This window comes from Paramisgurnus dabryanus, chromosome 1 (genome assembly GCF_030506205.2).
Source record: "Paramisgurnus dabryanus chromosome 1, PD_genome_1.1, whole genome shotgun sequence".
Classification (NCBI taxonomy): Eukaryota; Metazoa; Chordata; class Actinopteri; order Cypriniformes; family Cobitidae; genus Paramisgurnus; species Paramisgurnus dabryanus.
In genome coordinates, this window is record NC_133337.1 from 7,396,704 (window position 1) to 7,418,867 (window position 22,164).

At 40.3% G+C, this 22,164-nt stretch overlaps 1 protein-coding gene across 8 annotated transcripts in view; it reads right to left on the minus strand.

Annotated features, from left to right (window-relative positions):
* The window catches only part of erc1b (ELKS/RAB6-interacting/CAST family member 1b), a 242,174-nt gene that overhangs the window by 41,493 nt on the left and 178,517 nt on the right, over nt 1-22,164 (minus strand). For all 8 annotated transcript variants that reach the window (XM_065265801.2, XM_065265800.2, XM_065265799.2 and 5 more), the window contains one exon: nt 9,417-9,564. In XM_065265801.2, coding sequence (XP_065121873.1) covers nt 9,417-9,564 — 148 coding nt within the window. The remainder of the gene's footprint in view (nt 1-9,416; nt 9,565-22,164) is intronic.

Below are 22,164 nucleotides of genomic sequence, written 5' to 3' on the forward strand. Positions count from 1 at the left end.
TATGCCTCGGTTGGGATCGTTTAGAGTTTAGAACTGATGAGTCCACTATATGGAGAAAAATCCTGGAATGTTTTCCTCAAAAAAACATAAATTCTTCTCGACTGAAGAAAGAAAGACATAAACATCTTAGATGAACTGGTGGTGAGTATATTATCAGAACTTTATTTTTGAAAGTGGAATATCCATTTAATTAGCATCAAATTATGCAATCACAATAATTACATTTTTAAAGTATTTGAAGAATATGTATAACTGGGATTAAGTTTAGAATTTTAAATCATGCTTTTACTTTGAAAACTTAAATCAATTGTAAAGTACTGTTTGTTTATGTTTGGAAAAATCGATCATTTTAAACTATGATACATAGTTTTGTTCACATTTTAAGGAAATCTGAATATGCATAAAGAAAACTAAAATAATGCTTTACATAAGAAGGGCTGTTAAGGTAACCACTCAATGCAGTTTAACAATGTGACGCATTTTTAGTTTTTACTGGGTCATGCTCTGTGTGTTTGTTTGTGTGAGTGTCTGTAGCATCTAGATATGTTTTAGCAAAAAGAGATTCACTAGCATCTTAAATTGAAGAAAATATCATATTACATTATGATAAAGAGATGAGGCTCACACATAATCTTTCCTTTAATAAAAAAAATAAACTAATTACACAGCTAATTTTGATAAGTGAGTCGCTTTGGATAAAAGTGTCTACAAAATGCATAAATGCAAATGTAATACTTTTTTAAAATTAACAGTTATATACGTCAACATTACAATGCACAATGAACTAACATAAACAGGCAATGAACGACTGTAACATTACCAACAATTCATAAATGCAAAGAGATAAAACAATTGAGTTTATATTACCTTATGCATTAACTTAACAATTGAACCTGGCATTTAGGTATGTATAAAATTTTGATATAAACGTACACTTCTAAGCTGTAAAGCAATGGCAACTGGATTGCACTAACCAGACAAATCACATTAAAATCCAGAGTCCAGGAAAAGGTGGATAATTTATGGTAAATGCCCCATTCTCTGTTTTCACTGTAAACTATTGAACCTTTGGTTTGTGCACTTTATATGTAACGTCACTGCACTTTGTATTGTATTTAATGACGGGAGAAAAATACCAATAGTCGAGAAGAAAGACTAAAAACCGAGTGCTCTGTCATGGTCTTTTTCAAGACTATTAAAAGTAATTACAAAGTCTCAGAAGTCACTAAAGAGGCCAAGACATCAAACGCAAAGATAACAAAAATACAGTCCCAAATCCCAGCATGAATAACAGAGATAGAGATAAGCGTGACAGAGAGGATTGTGTACGGCTCCCATGATTGTGAGCTGTAGCGCTTCCAGTTTTACAGGCCAGGGATTTAAATCGAACAGAGTAGATAACTGGGAAATGGGTGGAAACAGAATGGGCTCTGTTCTGAGCGCCGAGGGCAGGCAAACAGACTTTGCATGGGAATATATATATATATATATATAGACACACTGTACACAAGTCATAGGCACACTCGAGTGTGTCAGTAGGAAATATAAATATATAGATTTTCAAACATTCTTTGAAATTAACTTTGATAATGATGTCCTGATACCAAAGATCTGATCTCAACATCAGAGTCAGTCTGAGATAACAAAAAGACAGAACTAGCCTACTGTGGCATCTCCAAATTGCTTGGAACAACCTACCAAAACTGTTTTAAAGTAGGCACAACAAATATAGATTTGATTTAGTTTATAGAAGATTACTGATAAATAAAATACATGTATTCAACATTTTTACAACATAGCGCTTTCCGTGTAGATTTATTCCTAACATCTTAAAAATCTAGCCAAAGTTGCCACAGACAATTTGTTTATTTCCTTTGAAAGAAAGAACATAAAAGCCAGAAGGCAGTAAAAGACAGAGGAAGAAAGTCAACGAACAAAGAACGAAACGGGTATATCATTAGCAAAACAGTACATTTGGAAGAGCCAGCTTGTCTTGCAGAAGAAAAGCAACTTCAAAAGCAACATTATGGCAAGACCCTGTAAAAAACAGCTGCCTAACAGTCTCTCAAGCTGCTTGCCAGACCGGCATAAAATGTTCTGAAAAATAATTCATTTGTCTGACCGAATAATAATATCATCGTAAAATATTATGCACAATCGGAGATGCAGTGGAAAATATACATTTCCTCTCTTCCACAACGTCACACTTTGGACAAGCAGGACACCCACAGGCTTTATTCAAACAGCCATTTAGCGGCTTGTGTTTTGAGGTCTCGTGTTCCGAAAACACGGCGACTCTTTTTCCTAAACGAGCAGAGAGAGTTGCATCTGATCCAAGACAAATCCAGTTGCGGATGGGCTTGTGAGCCACGACCCTCCGTCACAGGGCCCCCTCCGCCTGAGCCCACCGCCTCTGCGGCTCCGCGCTCGTACCCGCCGCGAGACCTTCGGCAAAACAGATCCTGTAATGAATTGATGTCTTGTTGATGTTTTTGTTTGTGAGCTTTTTTCACTTGTTTTTCTGGATTTCTTTCCTCTCTGTCATTGGCTGCGGGGTGCTGAGCTTTAATTTAAGCTCTGTGATCAGTTTGGCCGCAGCGGGGATGTGAGGCGCCTGTAGCTCTGGCCCTGCAACAAAACATCAGCATTCTAAACCCAATAAAGGTACGCTTTCAAACACGGCTGGCGGTCTTGTGCTGGGTACACAAACACGTGCATGTGCGCACACACGTACGATTTATTCTAGCTATCCGCAATGCGGTGGCCTTGGCAACGATTCACTGCTTTCACATTTTAAGTCCTTTCGTGGGTTGCTCCGAGACAAAACGTTTTTCTTCCTCTGAGGGGTGCCCAAACCACGTCTCTGCTGACAACAGCAGGGCCAGGGCAGCTCTTTGAATTGGCACCTCTGGCAGTCCTAATGGCCGTCATGCCCGATGCCATGCGAGGACCGGGCCTGGCGGCAGGTAATGAGAGAAAGAAGTATCGACCCAACTCTGCAGTTTCTTAAGGGATGAAATTACCAACGCCATTCCAGGACTTGTGGGAACTAACACTAACACTCAATCTGCGGTTAGAGAACTACAACCAGACTTTTTACACCATCCCAGAGGACCGGCAAACTATAATTGGACTGAATCACTCCGGGTCATCTGCTTAAGAAGCGGATGGGGTTTAGTCATCAGATACATTGGTTAAAAAAGAACGAGAGACCAAAACTGCAACTTTGGTCTCCGGAAAGCACAAAGGAGCAATGAAGCTTACCAAAATTGTCAGTTTAAATATCGTTCCCTGTGTACGTCTCAATTCTCTCAAGTAGACGCGCACAGACGTCTGGATTTATTGGACTCCAGGGGTCTACTGAGGGGATGGGTGATTTTGACACCTTGGCATGTCCTCCATCTCCAAGTGGAGACTAAAATACACATTCACTTGAACACTGTCAGATCATCTTTCTCAGTTTTGAGCAACATGTCAACGTAGCCACAATCTATTACCCCCACAAGCTCGATATCTTCATCTCCAGAGAGGAAGAGACCATGGTGGCGGAAAAAAAACATACACATGGGGTGAGTTACAACGCACTCAAACCCTAAGGCCTGTTTCACACATTCGGCATCTGTTTTGACACTAACAACATTTTTGCAGTGCAACCAAGCCTATATAGCTATTTTTGAGTCACTACATTGTGTGTTTCCTTTAATAACGCCTATAAATTATTAAACGGTTATTGGGAGTGTGCCTTTGAAAGGATTACAAATTTGGTCCTCGTGAAATCAAATTGACATGAAGACATTTACACTCATGGTAATTAATCTGCATGGAACAGAACCCAAAGCCCAAATTGGAGCAGTAAACCATCAAAATCATCTGGATTCAGTCAGACGTTGTGAAAATAAAGTGTTGTTTGTGTTCTTGTCACTGTGTGTGTAACTTCAATCAAACCCGACAGATGAAAAGTGGGCGAGTTGTTCATTCCGGTGTTTTATGCTGCTTCATAAAAGCTTATATTGAAAGAGACTGTGTTGATAAACAGGTTTATAGCGCATTTACAATGCCTTTCCTGCTGAGTTCAGCATGTAACACAGAAAAAAATAGACTCGGCGCAGAAACTATCATCAGTGCCGCTCTACTCTGTTCACACGTGCAGTGTGAACCTGTTAAAAGAAAGTGCACCGCTTGTGTGCTGCAGACACAGGATGTGTGAAAAAGATCTGGAACCATTTAGCGATGATGGTAGAACGGCTGGGTATTGCCAAATGTCTTACAGGACAATACCTTTAAGTCTTGATAGACAGAGTCTTGTTTTTGAATCAGCTATTAATTGTATAGACTATTGAAGATATATTATGCTTTGTATTTTGTATTAATGCATACAGTTCATAAAAAATAGGCAAAATGTTAAATGAAAAGTATGAAAATATGCACAAACCTACAGGCAGTATATATGAGAGAATATGTACTGTATATGAGAGATGGTTCTCTAGATATGGATATTATAAATATGACACGTGCTATGAGGCGATGACCATAGCGTCTGTTTTAAGGACCTAAACTGTTGTGTCTCTTTCTGATCAAATATGTTTGTACTATGAGCAAATGACGCATCAAACTACATCCCTCCAGCAGCGCACGTGTTACTGATATTATTGTGAGTTTTGTCTAAGCTTGCTTAAAGTTTAAAAAACTTTACAACTATTAGCATTATGTGTGAGAAGTGCTTTCTTTATTTGGCGATGCAGCTCCTTGTGTGCGCCTTGAGAGACCTCTGCACTCAGGAGACCTCTGCATTAGCACTGAGCGCGAGCGAGCAAGAGATAAAGACCCGCAGTGGATTCACTGGCACTTGTTATGAAATTACTCATTAATTTGCTATGAGTCTAACATGACTATTACTATTAGTCTAACATGTGGGAGTGCAGTGTTAGCCACGCCCACTTCTTTACATTCCACATACTTCTGACATTTTATTTCACAGTAAGGGAATATACCATCATACCAGCCAGCCCTAGTAAATATGAAAGATATCAAGGTAATATTTTCACAGAATGTTCTTTGTATAATGTAAAACATGACTTAAGCTGGATTTTTTATAGACTGGGCCACAAATACTCTCATCTCCAAGTCGCTCTGAATACAAGCGTCTGCTAAATGAATAAATGTAACAGTCCATTCGCTGTAAAACGCTCATGATGACATCAGAGACCAGTGACCCCAAACAAGCGCTCGCACACATGCATGCATTCTGACATACAGTTAACAGGGGAAAAGTCAGGAAGTCTCTGCTGTGATCCATCAGGAGGTTGAGAATTATGATGGAGAAGGGGGTTGGGTTTGGGGATGGTGACCACACTAACCGTTCTACACCTTTCCACAGCATAGAGCTCACTGTGCAGGCTCGGTCGCTGAGGTGTCGTAAAGACTTCAAATATGAGCACTAAGATGATTAATGGTCTGAATCATGCTCCTCGATAATGGTACGGATTAATGCAGCCTCTTCAGACCGTGCTAGGGCAGGGATGATACATTTTATGACATATCAAATATTTTTTGGATGCCTCGTGCAGGTGGGAGTGTTTTTCTCAGAGCCAGGTCCGCTTTAAAACGGCAAGGCTGGGTGTGGGGAGCTCATTTGGTCTGCCGTGGACACTCGCGCTGTCTACATCCCACGCCAGCTGCTGTTCTTGCAGAAATAACATGCTAATAACTCTGTCATAAGATGGTAATATTTCAATAGATCCAAAGCATATTGAGAATAAATAAAACGACTGTAATGGTAAGTTTGGTTGAATCACAATGGCATTACATAGTCCAACACACTGTGCTCTGGGGTGCTAATGTACAGTCAGAAAAATGGGGCAGTACCCTTTATAAAGGTCCTAATATGACCTCATAGGTGTACTTTTTTTAAAAGCTGAAGATATCAAGATTACATTTTTACAGAATTTACGACTTTACGTAGAAAACAGTATATCACAAAAAAATACTTTACCTGTTTTTTTTTCAATCAGTGTCAGGAACAGATGTGTACATCTTTTGATTGTTGTGTAAAGTCACACATTTCTATAGTTTCCCACAATACCAAAATGGTCCCCTGGTCTCTCCTCATTCAGATATCTCTGGACAAACCAGCAGAAAAAAGCAGCCTTCACAACTAATTGTGACATCAACAAACCATGTGATGGCAGTGGGGAGCAATTGCCACCCTTGTTTAGTCAACTTGGCAACAGAGTTGAGGAGCGCAACCTTTAAAAAACAACTCCTGCGCATCACGGTGACACACTGTTCCACTTTCTCAAGCCTGCTAATAAAACTTGGGCAGCACATGTGAGTGTCACCGAGGATAGTGTAGATTTATGGAGAGAGAAAAGATGTAGCACATTACACATCAAAAGACGGTCACCAGGACATCAGTCTTATTTTAACACCATCATCATACTGAGGTTGACAGACACACAGATGGAGAGAAGAGGAGGAAAAACCGAGAAAGAGACCGAAGGGAACAGAACAAAGAGAAATACTTCAGATCTATCTTTAGGAGTTATGCAAAAAAAGCCGGATGCTCTTTATGTCCTGAAAAACTTTTACACTCATTTTCTCCCATCTTTCAACTTCTCCTGCACTTCAAATCTCGTGTTCACACAGAAGTGGCTGTTGGTTGTGCGTCTTTTTGTCAGACATCAAAAGGTCCCATCTGCTATTCGTCTAAAATATATCATTTAAACATACTGTAATGATGGGCTCCATTTATCACAGCACAACTAAACCTGCTCTTATTAAAAATCAAACGAGGGAGGCGACTGACTGAAGCATCTTAAATAAAATAGTATGCACACAAGTTTTGTAAAAAAAAAAAAACACGTACAACTATTTTACTTTAACATGAGGTGTTTAAAAAGATCATGCATCTAATAATTTGTCATCACTGAAAGCAAACTGCTGCAAGAAATCCCAAGATTACAATAAAAAACTGATGTTTTATACATTGCCATGTAGATTTCAATCCAATATCACTCTGGTTAGGATTATCCGGCATTTAAAAGCAGACACCCTGTTGTCTTTGTGGTGATATGCTGTTGATGGTCGAAGCCCATCATGATAAAATCAGTAAAGACAAGATTCACTTTATCACATGACACTTGGTTAGGACATGTGTAAGGGCAAACTTGACACCGTTTTTTCTTTTTCTACAAGACTTGACAAGTACGATGGGAATTTTCATTATCAGCCCTGCATCTCTCTCTTCAAAAAGCAAAAGGAAAACACTCCATTTATGTACCACTATGTTACACTCATCTCCTGTCAATCGCTATCTACGACCCTGATCCAGAAGCTGCAACAGTAGACACCATTCGTCCAACCCCTGGGGCCACGTCAAACACCCTTCAGGCTTGTCATGTCCTGTGCCTAAATTCACATCCATTATCCTCTGTCTAGAAATCCAGATCTTAATGATTAAAAATGAGTATTTAAGATTATTAATTATTATTGATCTTAAATAACTTCCATCTGTGAGTGTCCTTCTATTTTAAATTAAGACCGGAAAGAGTGAACTACAGGTCCTTAACCTTTCCGGGCCCTTCCTTAACTCTGACCCAGTTAAACTGCCCAAAATAACTGATTTAGGACCACCGTGCGTAACCCCCATAACTGACCTAAACCATTAGTATGTCAGAAGAGCGACTGGCCCTTAACCGAATTCTCCCCTGCTGTGATTGACAGTGCGCAGGAGGGGCCGGTGGGCCGCCCTCCTGATCTCAGGTCTGTGGGTGAGAGTTGAGCCCCACGGCTATCTGCACTACTGACACCCATTTCCTGTGGAATGCTGCAGCTATGCAACGCGCTGATAGCCTGTCATTCAGTGAAAGCACGAGGGAGGGGTGTTTTTCAAGACTGCACGCGTGTTTGTGTGTATGCATGCGCCTGTGAGCATGAATGGACCTAAAGTGCGGATGTGGATGTGCGTGTTTGTTTTTCGGTGAGTGCAGGTTTTTGTATACACCCGCCTGGGCAGTTCATATTGGAAGTAAGAAAATACAGTTTGCGAATAAAATGCGTATGCATGAAGTGTGTGTCTTATGGTTTGTGAGGGTCTCGTCTGCATGCAAGGGCACTAGTCTTTGTGTATTTGACTTAGTGTGCATATATTTGCAGGTGGTTTGTGGGAAAGTGGAGGAGGAGCCAAGTAATCCTAAAAAAAAATCGCCCTCCTTGACGGGTCTGCTGCCGGACATCTGCACCCTGTTTGCATCTCTAAACTCTCGCTCTGTGGGTCTGCATTTAGTTTTCCCAAAACTCATTCTGTAGCCTTTCCTTGAACTGCCACACAGCTTTGCAGAACAGGCCCAGAATTATGACTGCTCTCCTGAAGGTCAGTTGGTTAGTGATACTATGAACACACCATAAGGATATCCTGTCTGATCTTATATTTCTGTGCAATCACTCTCGGCTTAACAGAATATATCGGGTTATTGTCAACTTAACATCTATGGACAGCATCTGTGGCATGATTTGGATTACGACATATGATAATTTTCACTTGTCCCCTACAATTGTAAAAACAAACACTTGTGAAGTAAGCCTGGCAGGTCAGAGGGTTCGAAAGCAAAGATGTGCCACTTATATTTTTCTTAAAACATTTTAGTAAATTTGTTTATAAATGAAATACAAAACAAACAAATTGTTACTCAAGCTATATAATCTAAATCGTGTTTTTGAGATGAGAATGGAAACACTTAACCACTGTACAGTAAATACTGTAGGTTGAGTTTGAAGAACTCAAGTTTCCTGGACAAGGCTTATCCCAGACTAAGGCCCTGTCCCATATAGCACACTCCGAACTTGTGGACTCAGACTTTGATAACATCATGTAGTGCAGAATTTAGGGAACCTTATAGAGAGTTCACAAGGGTGCACCGGAGTCGTATCTTGAGACAGACTTGAGTGTCACGCCGGAATTTTATTGCTCTTTCGCAAAGACTTCTGGGTTGTTAAAGTACATGAAGCCTGCAGCAGTGCGGGCTTTGCTGAAGACTGCATCAAGGGTGCAAAGGGGGCGCTAATGAGCACACTCTGCAGCATAAAAATGACAGATGGGACACCCTACGGACTTGTAATTGGATGTGCAATTTAAGGCAACGAGAACGAAAGTCCACATGAGGTGTGCCATTTGGGACAGGGTCTAAAATCCATATTTGAGCGGCCTTCATTTAAAAACATAATTTGCTGACATATCCTAACATACTGTATATTAGTGCCAGGTTTGTCTCAATATGCATGCCAGTTTTTGTTTTTGTTAGATTTGATTGTACAAACTACTTTAATGTCCTAATATATCTAAGACCTTTTCCGGAAAACTGTGGCTATGAGTCTGGGATGTAGACGTAAAAAGGGGTAAATCTGGGGACTTTTCTCACCTGCTGTTTGAGTTGTTGTACCAATCGGTCTTTTTCCCTCTTCAACAGCGCCACTTCATCTTGAGTCTTTTTCTTCTTCGAGGCGGAGAGCTCCAAAAGAGCAATGTTGGCGTCCTTCTCACTGATGGCTGCCAACAGCGCCTCCTGCCTGTTTGGAGGATTGAAAACACACAATGAGTATTCTGGTGGCTTTGGTTGGTTTCAGATGCCATCTTACTGCTTTAAGATGGCATATGAAAATAAATCAATTTTCAAGGAGAAAGAGGTTCATTCTTGTATCTGTGTGAAAGCAATCCATCACACAAAGATAAATTTATTAGAATTTTCATTATGAGTTCAATATGCAATACAATGACAGCTCAGCATGTCAAACATTAGTCTTTCTTTTAGCATTTTCTTCTTCTGGCTCTATGGCAGCATTGTTATAAAAATTAAACCTTATGTATTAAGTGACTTATTTGAAATGGTCTACCTGACCGGAGTTTGGTGTTATTATTTTGGTGAGTAAACTAAAATCTGAAAAAAAAAATCAATTTTAATGTAAAATAAAATAAACTTTACGCAATATTTAGACAACAACTAAAAGTAATATAATTGAAACCCACTTTTCGAAACACATTACAGCTTAAAAATGTTGCTTACAGCGCCGTAGGTTTTGGAACAGAGCGCCTATCTTCATTTCAACATGTAAGCCTACACTTTCATTTTTCATCTTAGGCTTTCTGCGAATGTACTTTTTCCTCTTATCGCTTTCCCAATCGCTGGCAAACTCACTCTCGTTCTGTCAGTCTCCTTTCGTTCTTTAAGGTTTCTCAAAGGAACTGGCTGACCCGATTCTATCCAGCGTAACATCACAGCTCTCAGAAGTATGCTTCTGTTTCTCTCCCACTCACATACAGTACACACACACAAACACTGCATATGCTAGATGCCCATAGGCTGCCACACCAATCTCAATTGAGCCATATTGACCATCAAGCGAAACGATATGTGATGTATCCCACAAACACACACACAACGGCCACCCAGGTCTGTAAAAACCACCGTGCCCTGGCACAAACGAATAAAACGAAGCTGGTGATGTTCCAGAAGTCTTTTAAGCACTAACATGTCCTGTCAGAGACACTGACCTTCTGACAAGCCCTTCTCATTTTGGTCAGGCTCAGACCACAGGCGGCAGCTGCCCCTGAGGTGAGTCAGTTTACTTAGGGCAAAAAGGAACTTCCTCTTTAGCTCCATATAACCTCTCTGGCTAGTCCCGATGAGCCATTCTGCATCTGTCCTGCCAAAAAGCATGAGGACGGCAAAGGCTAAAAATAAGAATCAAAGAGAAGGATGAGGTGAAAAGAGAAACCCGGAACGGCTGTGTAAGCAAAGATGCTGGGGAGGCAAAAAAGAGGAAGTGAAGGGTTGTGCGCTGGGAAACAGAGACTGAGGAAGCAGGAATGATTGATGAGAATGCTCACACGTCTGTGCACACTTTTATTCGGGTCATAATAACACACAATCTCTCATACGCTGTAAGAAAGTTAAGGTACTATTAAAGGGTCATTCACAGTGATGCCATAGAAGAACCATTTTTGGTTTACCAAAAACTTTACAGTCTATAGAAACTTTTTCCACTACAAAGAACCTTTTGTAGATGTTCAAAATTCCTTGTGGAACCATACAGCCGGATAAAGAACCTTTATTTTAAGAACGTAATGGGGAAATAAAGCAGAAAATATCTAACTTCATCTGTGTCTAAAGTTTCATATACTAGATGTGACTGTCAATTCAGATTAATCTTTAACAAGAACCAAATTTTCCCCCTGTGACCTAATCTTTCCTATATACTGCATATATTGATTGAAAAGGCTTGGCCCACAGAAGATGGCTAGGTCATGAGGAAGCACTTAAACAATCATAATGAATTTACTTTTTATATAATATACTGTAACAATCTTGAACTGACTCAAAAACGTCTGGGGTGACAAGGTTAATTTTTATACCTTTATGAGTATACACAACACATTAAAATGTTGTACCTTTTAGGGTACAATACTACACCCTAAGGACCCTAATGTGTACCTTTAAGAATTCATTTAGTATGTTAGGAGTACAAAACATTTAACTCTACCTTTAAAAGGTACAACAAGTCCAGTAATGTACCCAAAAAGGTACAACATTGTATTATGTTTTGTATACCTTGCCTACCTAGCAAACGTTAAAAACAATTTCAGGTAGCTATAATGTTTTGCTAAAGTTTATTTTCTTTATGCCAAAAATGTACATTCTCTTCTAATACAGCAATCCCAGAATGCATTTAAATAAACTCAATAAAAAATAATCTAACATGTGGATGAAATGAGATAAGTTATATCAGTTTATCCTAAAATCTTCAATCGTGATATGTTTGCAGTGGCCAAACTTACCTTCTCTCTGTATAATGCATCTTCTGTACTATACTCTTATATTTGCACCTTACCCATAGTTGCATTGAGCTGGATTACATGCACTGATACAGTACTATCTATATTAAATTGCTATTTTTTATCCAACCTTTTTGTGGGCAAGAGCTACCACAATGGATAAAACAATCTGGAGGGCTACTTTTTGATAGTCTACTCAAAACTTTTTTGATTTTATTTTATTTTACTTGTTGATATGTTTTAGCATTGTTTAAAATGTTAACATATGTTAACCAAACCAAACTAATATAAAAAAATATGTAATAAATAAATATTACAATTGAGACTATTAATAGAATGTGCTTTGGCGGGCACCTCACACACTCTGTGGGCTACCTGGTGTCCGCAGGCACCACGTTGGAGACCCTTGGGTTAGATGCTAGCTGCATTTCATTGGCCCTGTACTTCTACTCTGGTACAATAACAATTAATTTGAATCTTATCTAAAATTAATTTTAAAACGTGACCACGAAAACTAGTAAAGATAGCTCTATTCAGTATTGTTTATACAAATTTGATTAATAACCAGTAAAGGTTTCATTTCCATAAGGATATCCTGTTTATGGAACAAAGCTATAGTATTCCTGTATCCAATGAACACAGGCAAAAAAAAGCCTATTATCAGAAGCAATGGAACACAATGGACCCCCACACTTGTTTTAAGAGAGATAGGAAAGAGTTCATATTGATCACTAAGAGGTCAAGTGGCCAATCACCTCCTTCAACAACACAGCCAATCAGAAACAGAGGAAACAGCCCATCAATCAATGCATCTCATCACCGCCCTCAACACTCAACGCTCATTCTCTGTAATTTCCATACCTTTAAGCATCTTGCTTTCTTTTAGTCTCAGCAATCCTTCAGCAGGCCTAAAAATACACCACATGGCTCTGCACTCTGGATCCATCGCTCTGTTTCTCTATAGGCTTGCGTCACTTGAGACATAATGAATAGCCGAGGGGGTGGGAAGTGGGGAACAGATAATATGGCAGCTAGTGATAGTGAAACACAGTGTTGGTTAAGAAACTGTAACAGAGGACACCGCGCAAAACTCTAAGAATGGCCACGATGGCGAGACCCAAACCTGATTCTTCTCGCATGACGACAGCCCAACGCAAATGACGGCAAAATTAGGAAGGAATGTTAAATGAATGCAGATCGGAGGTGGACTACTTGCTTTCTGCAGAGCTTGAGAAATGTTCCCCTCAACCATGTCCATTCTGCAAGTTAGATAAGACTTTTCCGGGAAAGCAGACAAATAAGGAAAAATGTGAAATAAAGGTCCCGTTCTTTCTGTGTTTTTGAAGCTTTGATCGTGTTTACAGTGTGCAATATAACGTGTTCGTGTCTATAAAAACAGTCTGATGTCTTCCTTGTTCTATAAAGTCCCTCCTACAGAAACATGTGTCGAGTTCTGATTGTGTGGTTTGTTTAGTGTGTTGTGATTCGATAGCAGCTTAGCTTGCCGTTAGCTTAGCTGGCAACTGATGTATTCCTGTGGGCGGAGGTTAGTCAAAAAACTGTTCTAGTGACGTCATTAAAGCAGGAAGTAGAGGACTGTAGTCCAAACCGGCCGTTCGCTGTAGGCTTTGAAAGGCGAATTCTGTTAATGAAAATATATCGCCTGGCAGTGAACTTTGAGCTTTATCATTTTAAAGGTATTATTTATTCTATGATAGCAACATTACACACTAACTAGGGTTTAAAAAATGGGATCAGAAAGAACGTGACCTTTAAAGGTTGGTCATAATGGATTGCAGGATATAAGGGTCACACAAAACTCAATTAATATGCTATTATTTTTATCAAAAAGTTTGTGCAACAGATAAGTAACTATTAGTTCCTGTAGCTCAACTGGTAGAGCATTGCGTTAACAGCACAAAAGGTCATGGGTTTGATCCCAGAGAGCACAAATACTGATAAAACACATACATTGTAATGCACTGTAAGTTGCTTTGATAAAACCATTTGTTGAATGCATACATGTATATATAAACTAAAATGTAACAACGTTCATTCATTTTATGACCTTTTATGTTTTGATTAACTTTCCAGTCTTGGAAAATACGAATTTTAAAATTCCTTGAAAATTCCATGCTTTTCATAATCATAAAATCCATTGGGTGCAACATGGAAAATTCTACGATTTATTGTTTATCTCGTGAGTCATCTATCTCGTCCTCTATCAAAACATTATCACTTTCTAAAGTGCAAGCCTTAAACTACTGGGCTACTTAAAGAGCAAAGATAAAATCTCACCACGAAAAAAATACATGTTCCCATTTCAGAGAATCCTATCTATGAAATATCTAAGCTATGATATGAAGGCTCACTGGTTGTTCCTTAAACACTTCGGTATTTGTAAAGCACTGATTTGAAAAAGAGGAATTTTAGAGGACACCATTAGCTGGGAGGGACGAGTTCAGCAAACGTTATCAGCGAAATCCATCAGCACTAAGTCCTACCTGATACTGCCTGATCTAGCACATAAAAATAAAATCAGGCCAGCCACGTTAAACAAACTAAGTGTTGGAGGAGCACCAGCACATTAAAAAAAATAAAAATAACCCTAACTCTCCATCATTTCCTGGCCCTGAGCCATAGCCTGGCTTTCTAGGGCCCCTTTTTACAGGCATATGTGTGTGTGTGTATAAAAGAGAGTGATATGGTATAAGCTCATGGTTCTGTGTGTGTCATATGTTAGAGATGTAGGGAGAAATATGGTGTCCGTTCAAAGCGTTCATTGCTACCCCTAGGCACGGAGGACCTTCAGCGGCTGCTTTAACTGCCCAAAGAAGGGCAGATATATCTGCTACTTTTCTGAGTTGACACGAGAGTGCTGGACTAAAAGAGTTATAGAGGACACGTGTACTAGAGTCCTCTATCACATCCTTTCTGGAGTGGAGCTATGAAACGTTTAAAGAAAAACCTACAGCCTTGCGCCTAGAGCTAATATTGACTTACCAAAAGCTATAAATTATGGTGTGTAAGCAATTTGAAAGTATGAGTTTTGTACTTCCTGAATCGTAATAGCTGTATTAATCTCGTTTTATACAGAGCAGCAAGTGCTTGAGCGACTGGGAGCGGAGACACAAAACTGGAACATGCGAGACACCTGGAAACACTAGACACTAAAGACGAATTTAAGGAAGCAGGAAAGCTTTCAGCAAAACCAGGAGTGAAAAGTATCAGGGAACATTCTTGAGTGTGCATGTAATGAGACAAAAAATGAGTATCCCTGCTTAATGATAAATGCAAATTGACAAAATCACTGGCATTCCCAAAAAAAGAACAAAATAAGGTTGGAAGCGCGTTCTTTTTTTCTTGTGGTTGACTGATAAGTTTCTTTCGATCTATGTTATTAATATCAATATCACATATTCTAGATGAATTATGATATATAATACGCATTGCAATTGTTCATTTTTTGACATGTTGGACTACCCCGACAATATATTGGTCTATCTGTTACACAAAGTAAAATGATTAGAAATACCAAAAAGACATAAAAAATGAGCTCAGATACAAACACACACCCATTCTGCTATGTGCTGACCCCATCAGTCTCATATCACCTCTGCACTTATCAGCTGTTTCTAAGGTTGACAGGCCGACCTTAATTAGTGCTGATAGCAGCAGAGCCAAAGGGTGGCCAGTACATCCCCGAGCCCAACACAAACACACCGCTCTCCCCTGCCTATCTCCACTGGGAACATACACACGCCTGGAGTGACAGCACCCAGCCATCTGGATCACATCAACCGGAGAGGCACAGATAGAGAGAAAGAGAGAGAGAGAGAGAGAGAGAGAGAGAGAGAGAGAGAGAGAGAGAGAGAGTAAGAGAGAGAGAGAGAGAGTAAGAGAGAGAGAGAGAGAGAGAGAGTAATGTAACTCTTACTTAACCTTGTGCAGGGCTGATGCTGATTTTATGGAATTTACCAACACGGCCCATAAATTTCAGATTTCATAGACCTTTTTTTAAAAGGCCCCATGAAATCCAAATTGGGGTTTTGTGCCTTTTAGTCCATGTCTATTAGATTTAAAGGCATGTAAACTATTCATGAAAGTTGGCCAAATTAACCTCTAGCAGATAAACTCATTTAAAATCACATTCTTTCTCTTCTGGGAAAAAGGAGTAAAAATAGTGATGACTCATCTTGAACTGAACAAATTATCGTCCAATCAAATGTTCCTGATAATGAGAATATCCTTTCCCACAATATGACCTTCACCAGGTGGTGTCGTACACAAAATGCCATATCCAAATTTTTTGAAGTGTTTTGCTATTTCCGACTTAAACTTACTATTCCAATAAAAAATACATCCAGACAAAATACTGAGCTCATCAAGCAATAAAAAAATCCCCAATGATTTTCCATCATAACATTGACAAACATTTCCCATGGTTTGCCAATCACCTGATTAAAACCATTCTGGAAACAGTTTCTTTGATATTTCGTACATTCCAAAACCACAGGAGGGAGGTAGTGGTGGGAAATGATCAAGTACACACACTGTACTATACAGCATCCTGCATTTACACTCGCGAACATCCACACAAAATCACTGTGGTAAAAGAACATCTATCAAACAAACCCAAACCACGGTTACACAGACAGACAGACGCGGCAGTGGACTCTACCAGACAGCCGGAGCAGGTGGTGGAAGATGGGAAAAACCGCTCAAGCCGTGACCACTTCGGATACGCTACGCAGAGCGTGACCAGGAACACGCATTTCTCAGCAGACCGCTCCAGCTCACCGGAGTCCACTCAAAAACCTGTTACCTGGGAAACACCGGCAAAGTTGCGGCGAGCGGCGCAGCTGGGGCCACTAAACAAACCTAAGCGTGGCGGGAAAGAGGAAGGCGAGGGAGGAGGTCAGAACTTGCTTTCTGGGAAATGAAGCTTGGTTAGGAGTGGCACCTGCGGAAACCATTATTGAAACAGATGGAGCAGTGGGAGAAAGATGCGTTAGGTTGGAGCAGAAGAGGCTGAAAGCCAAAGGATGCGCAGACACATGAACATCGAGGCTTACCGCTGGACACCAAACGGGGGATTATGCCTGTCAGTGTGACATACAGCCTAAAGCCAAGCTCTCACTGCAACAGTCAAGTCACTGCAGATTTAAGAAATATCCCAAAGCAGTTTTCCCCCCGTGACATGTCTACAACGAAGATGGTTTTAAAATGCACGCGTGGATTAGTCGGATATGTTCTGCAGCTTCTAGACAGCTCACGGTTCTTCATTGTGACTAATGCATTCGTGACAATGGTTGTGAGTTATTGGTGCAGTGAAGCTTCTCTAGTGTGTTATTATGTGTTTGGTGAGTTAGATATGGCATGATGTACCTGACCTGTGCACCTGCAAGCTTTCCCTCTGGTAGATGAGTAGAAATAAAATCAGATCAGCAACACGCCAATGTTTATTCACTTATATGTATCTCTCTGTAGGTGGGTGGTATGTCATTGTGATTTAAGGTTTGAGCTCACCATCACTGGTTCGAGTCCCATTACTGTGCCCTTGAGACACCTCCCATTATTGCTTACTACAGAGAAGCTATATGCACAGATGTATATTTACTACCTATATTTTCATTGTTCCGGTTGTTTAACTGGTAGAGCATTGTGTTAAAAACACAAAGGTCATAGGTTCGATCCCTGGGGTAAACATATCCGATGTAAAAAATGTCACGTCCAAGCATCTGCCAAATACATAAATGCAATGCTATGTATCATTAAAATCTTGTCTGTCATAAATGCTAGTAAAAAGTTAGTCAGACTCCAGCCCTCAGTATTCAGGCACTCAATAAATCCTCGTTTCCATGTGTGTGTGCATCTGCTTTTTAAAGAGAAAAGGAAATGTTCATCCCAAGGTCAGTCACTATAAATCTCACCTACTTCAAACATTTCCTAGAGTAGAGAAACCACGTATCTGAATCCAGGGAGCAGTCGGAATAAGGACTTATATTAAAGCACGTCTACCAGAAGTTTCTCCACAAACAGGCCTGGCAGGACAGCTTGGGCTGTGGGGAACCCAGGAACCATAGAGTCGTGTGTGGTCATCCTTATAATGCGCACACACACGCTCGTACCACAGCACAGACAGGGCACGTTTTTTCCATTCTCGTCAACGATTCTCTAAGCGATTAAAAAAAGACCCGTCAGACCAAAGCCGGTTGGCGGGAAGCTCGTTTAAGGGTCTGGTTACGTCATCTGGTGAACGGATGAAAAGGTGGTTTCATAAACGGAGCCATTTATTGGATCGACAAAGACAGGAGGAGTGTACAGAGTGAGGCTACCACAGACCAAAATGAAGTACCCTCAACCCCACTGGCCACAACCCAATTACCAACACCACACTGCATGCAATAAAACAACCCAGGGCCCACAGCTACCATGCTTGGGCCAAAAGGTGCACCGCCATCTTCAATATATAGGTCAAAGTCAGCTTTGTTTAATATAACTATGGGTGTGCCTCAATCAGCTTCCTACTTTAGTAGTGAGTAAACTGGACAGGCCAGGCCATCAAAGCCTTATTTTAGTCTTTAGTGTAATTCAGCCTTTGTTTGTAATTGGCATTCATTTCTAAAAGGATAGCTCACCCAAAAATTTGAATAACCTTCTCACCCTCAAGTTGTTCCAAAACTGTATGAATGCAAACAAAAATTAAGATATTAAAAAAAAAATGTTTGTAACCAAACAAATCTGGGGCACCATTGACTTCTATAGTATTTTTTGTATTGTGGGAGTCAATGGTGCACCACATCTGCTTGGTTACAAACATTTTTCAGAATATCTTCATTTGTGTTGTGAAGATTAAATAAATGTATAGGTTTTAAACAATTTGAGGTTTAGTAAAACTGGCATACAGTGGAAAAAAAAAACTGAGAAAAAGAAAAACATTTGCAGGAAAAAAAAATGTTTGTGGCTTTCTACAAATTCCATTATTTCAAAAATGTAGTTAAACTTTATATTTAAGTAATACTTAAAAATTGGAATCATTAATGATACTTTTTACAAATATAACATATTTATGTTATGAAATAAAAAGTCCTGATTCATGACTTGGTGAACTAAAGGGTGGATGAGACGCAACCTCATTAACTGAAACCCTGATAAACTTCACGGTTGTCCAAAGACAGAATTGACAAAATACCTCTTCAGGGGCCAATGATTTTTATGTTGGTGTCAGACACATTTTTACTGTACATTTTCATGCAGTCTGCATCTGGGTTGGTCATTTCACCAGAGATGGCAGTATTTCAGATTCTTCACCTTCAATGAGCCCTGTGTGAATATATAACATGTCTGTGGGTGTAATTCGTCTCTCTGGTTCCAAGACCACCCCGATCCCATCTTTTCCCACCCTCATTAACCTGCCCGTTATAAACGGGCACATAAAGTCCATTAGAAATTATATAGATTTATATGCACATGGCATAAACCCAGTCACGGGTGGCATTTTTATAGAAAATAAATTATTCTTGGGCACCTCTAAAACTTTGTATGGCGCAATCATTTTTCATTCGTCTGCAATGGGAAACATTTAATGTTGAAGCACTCTTCAAAATCTACAAAGCATAACTTCATAAATGAACCAATATGTTAAAAAGCAAAAGAGACTCTTAACTTACCAGCACAAACCATCCTAAACCTACAGTACATGGAGCTCACGATAATCTTTTCAGACCTTTTAAATAAATTCAAGCTGTAGTTTGGAAAGTTGTAAAGGTAGCTGAACACCACAGTATACATTTAAGCAAACGACTACAAATCGTGCATCCACATCACAAGAGCTGGATAATTTTGGAGTGACAGGTAAGAATAGCTGAATGTGGAAAAGGACAAGGAAAGCTGTCAGAGAAATCAGACATGGGTGAGAATGCTGAGAGAGCTTAACCCCAAAGCCACAGTCATAATCCCTTCCAGATACAGCGATGAAGGTTCAAACAGGCAGGGCAGTGATGATGGAGCAAAACCACCACACCTGCCAGAGCTCGCTGATGGCTTCTTTTCTCTCCCTCTTTCACTTGTTTTCTTTCTCCACCCTGTTTTTCCCCACTCTCCACTTCGAGGGGGCTCCAGCTGTCCGGTGTCTCCTCCTACGATGGACAGGCGGAATTTTTTCCGCTCTTCAGACCGCACGTCATGATGTCACCCGTGCGGTGACAGGGAGTGAGGCTGAACAGATGGCTTGGAACGCGCTTAGACTGGGCGACCCGTGGCAGCTCCGCTCCGCAGCCCTGATAAACGAGTCCAAGCCACCTCTGAGCCAGGCAGCTTCAAAAAACACTTAAAAGGCTTTTATCACCCCCACAATTGAATCTCCTTGATCCCCTAAAACAGGACCTGTAGCTGCCTGCATTCTCCTTTACAACTGGGGGGAAAACTCACCCTTTAAATCATAACACACAGAGAGCTGTAATCCATTCTACCCGCTTCCCGGACTTATTTATCTGGGCCAATGATTGGTGCTCTGATACTTCTAATGGCTCGCAGTCAAATCCAGCAAATACTGGAGTGTGTTTTCTCTGTGATACCAATCAGATAGCGAAAGACTTCTAAGACCTCTGCTTAGGTGCTGCGGCGGCACTCCAAATAGCTTCAGTATCTACTTTGTAAATCATCATTGCGAGAATCAACGTTTGTCAAAATGTTTGATTCCGTCCAATTTTCCAAAAGTACAGTAGCCTGCTGTGAGCAGAGTTACTTTTACGCTACAATGCTCCCTTGAAGCACGGAAACTTTCAAAATGATTGTTAAACCGCCCTTGCTTGGACATGTACAGTGCATTAATTCAGCCCATTTGAATCAAAAGTTCCCTAAAATAATAACAAAATAATATGTAATTACAGTTCCAATTAGGCTCTTTCAATGTCTACTTTTTACTTTGTGTATTTTACATGTGGGAACCAAAACATAACCACCCTGTGACTGAGACAGCCGAACTTGCCATTAGTAGATGAATGGATGTGGGTAGGGTAAAAGACTGTTTCCTTCACTTTACAAGGGAATTAAGGCCTGTCCGCTACATTTTGGGAGGCAGATATATACAGTCGGACGCCTGTGTCGCCATGCCATCTTAGCACAGGCTGTGCCCGATCGGGTGGTACGGGATGGAAACAGCACTTTTGGCACCAGCTTATGGTACCACATAACAGATGTCAATAAACGCCCGACGCAGTCGCCCAACGCCGCCTGCCCTCTTTTTAACAGGTTGGACCTCGACAGTGCCAGCACGGTCCGCGCCAACTCTTGTAACACCACTTTACAATGTTATTATTTGCGTTTCTGCTGTTTATTTTATTCCTTTAATTAGGACAGGGTTTCAGTTTAAAGACTTAACTCTGAAAAGCTGAGGTTTTAACGTGTCCCACTGCACTTGTGTTGGAGTTAAGCAATCGACAGTGAGTTGTGTTTCTCACCCACTTAGAAAGAAGGATTTAAAGCATGCCAAAGCAGCGGACACAGACTGATGTACACGCATAAGCACACAAAAAGCCTTCAATTACTCATCGTAATAAACACGTCACAGGAAAAATGACACTTGAAATGTTTATGCAATGAATCGCATTAAAACTTGGCTCATTTTGCCACAATTTGTCTGATTTCACCATTCAGCACTTTTAGTACATGATATCCCCCAGGGGTCCGATCATCTCTCAAACCACCGTGCATGGGATCAGGTTCATGCAAGACTGTGTGATCTGATTCAAAATGCATTTTAATGCAATTTGGACAATTCACACCGAGATGTCCGTCTCAGAGGAAATTTCCATCGCTCTTTCATAAGATGCTCAGGAGATCGAATTAAGTTCTCAGTTATGTTTTTTGGTAGACCTCAGAGAGATTTATATCAGATGTTTTTCCACAAAATAAAAATAGAAACTACCATGACAATGAGATTAACGGTATAGAGCAGTATGGTGCAAAGGGGGCAAGAGGCCACACTGCAGGGGCAGCATAAGGGCAAATCTATTGCCCCTACACCACAGCCATCCATCAAAGCAGCATTATGTGGCAACCCTGCATTAGTTAGAGAGGCAGTGGCAGCTTTTCATCTCCTGCCGATAGCTACAATGTCCCATGAGGCCTGCTGTGTGTGTTTTTACATACAACCTGAGAGAATTTGAGAGCTTGGGTATGGAGGGGCATCTCTGCTAGCTGGATGTGTGATGTTAGTGGTCAACAAATAACAAAATAAGAATCGCAAGAGACTTTCTTATCTGATAGGCTGACCACAAGTTACCAAGGAGGTCTCTTGCATATATTCATTAAGGATTGGTAGCTGAATAGAG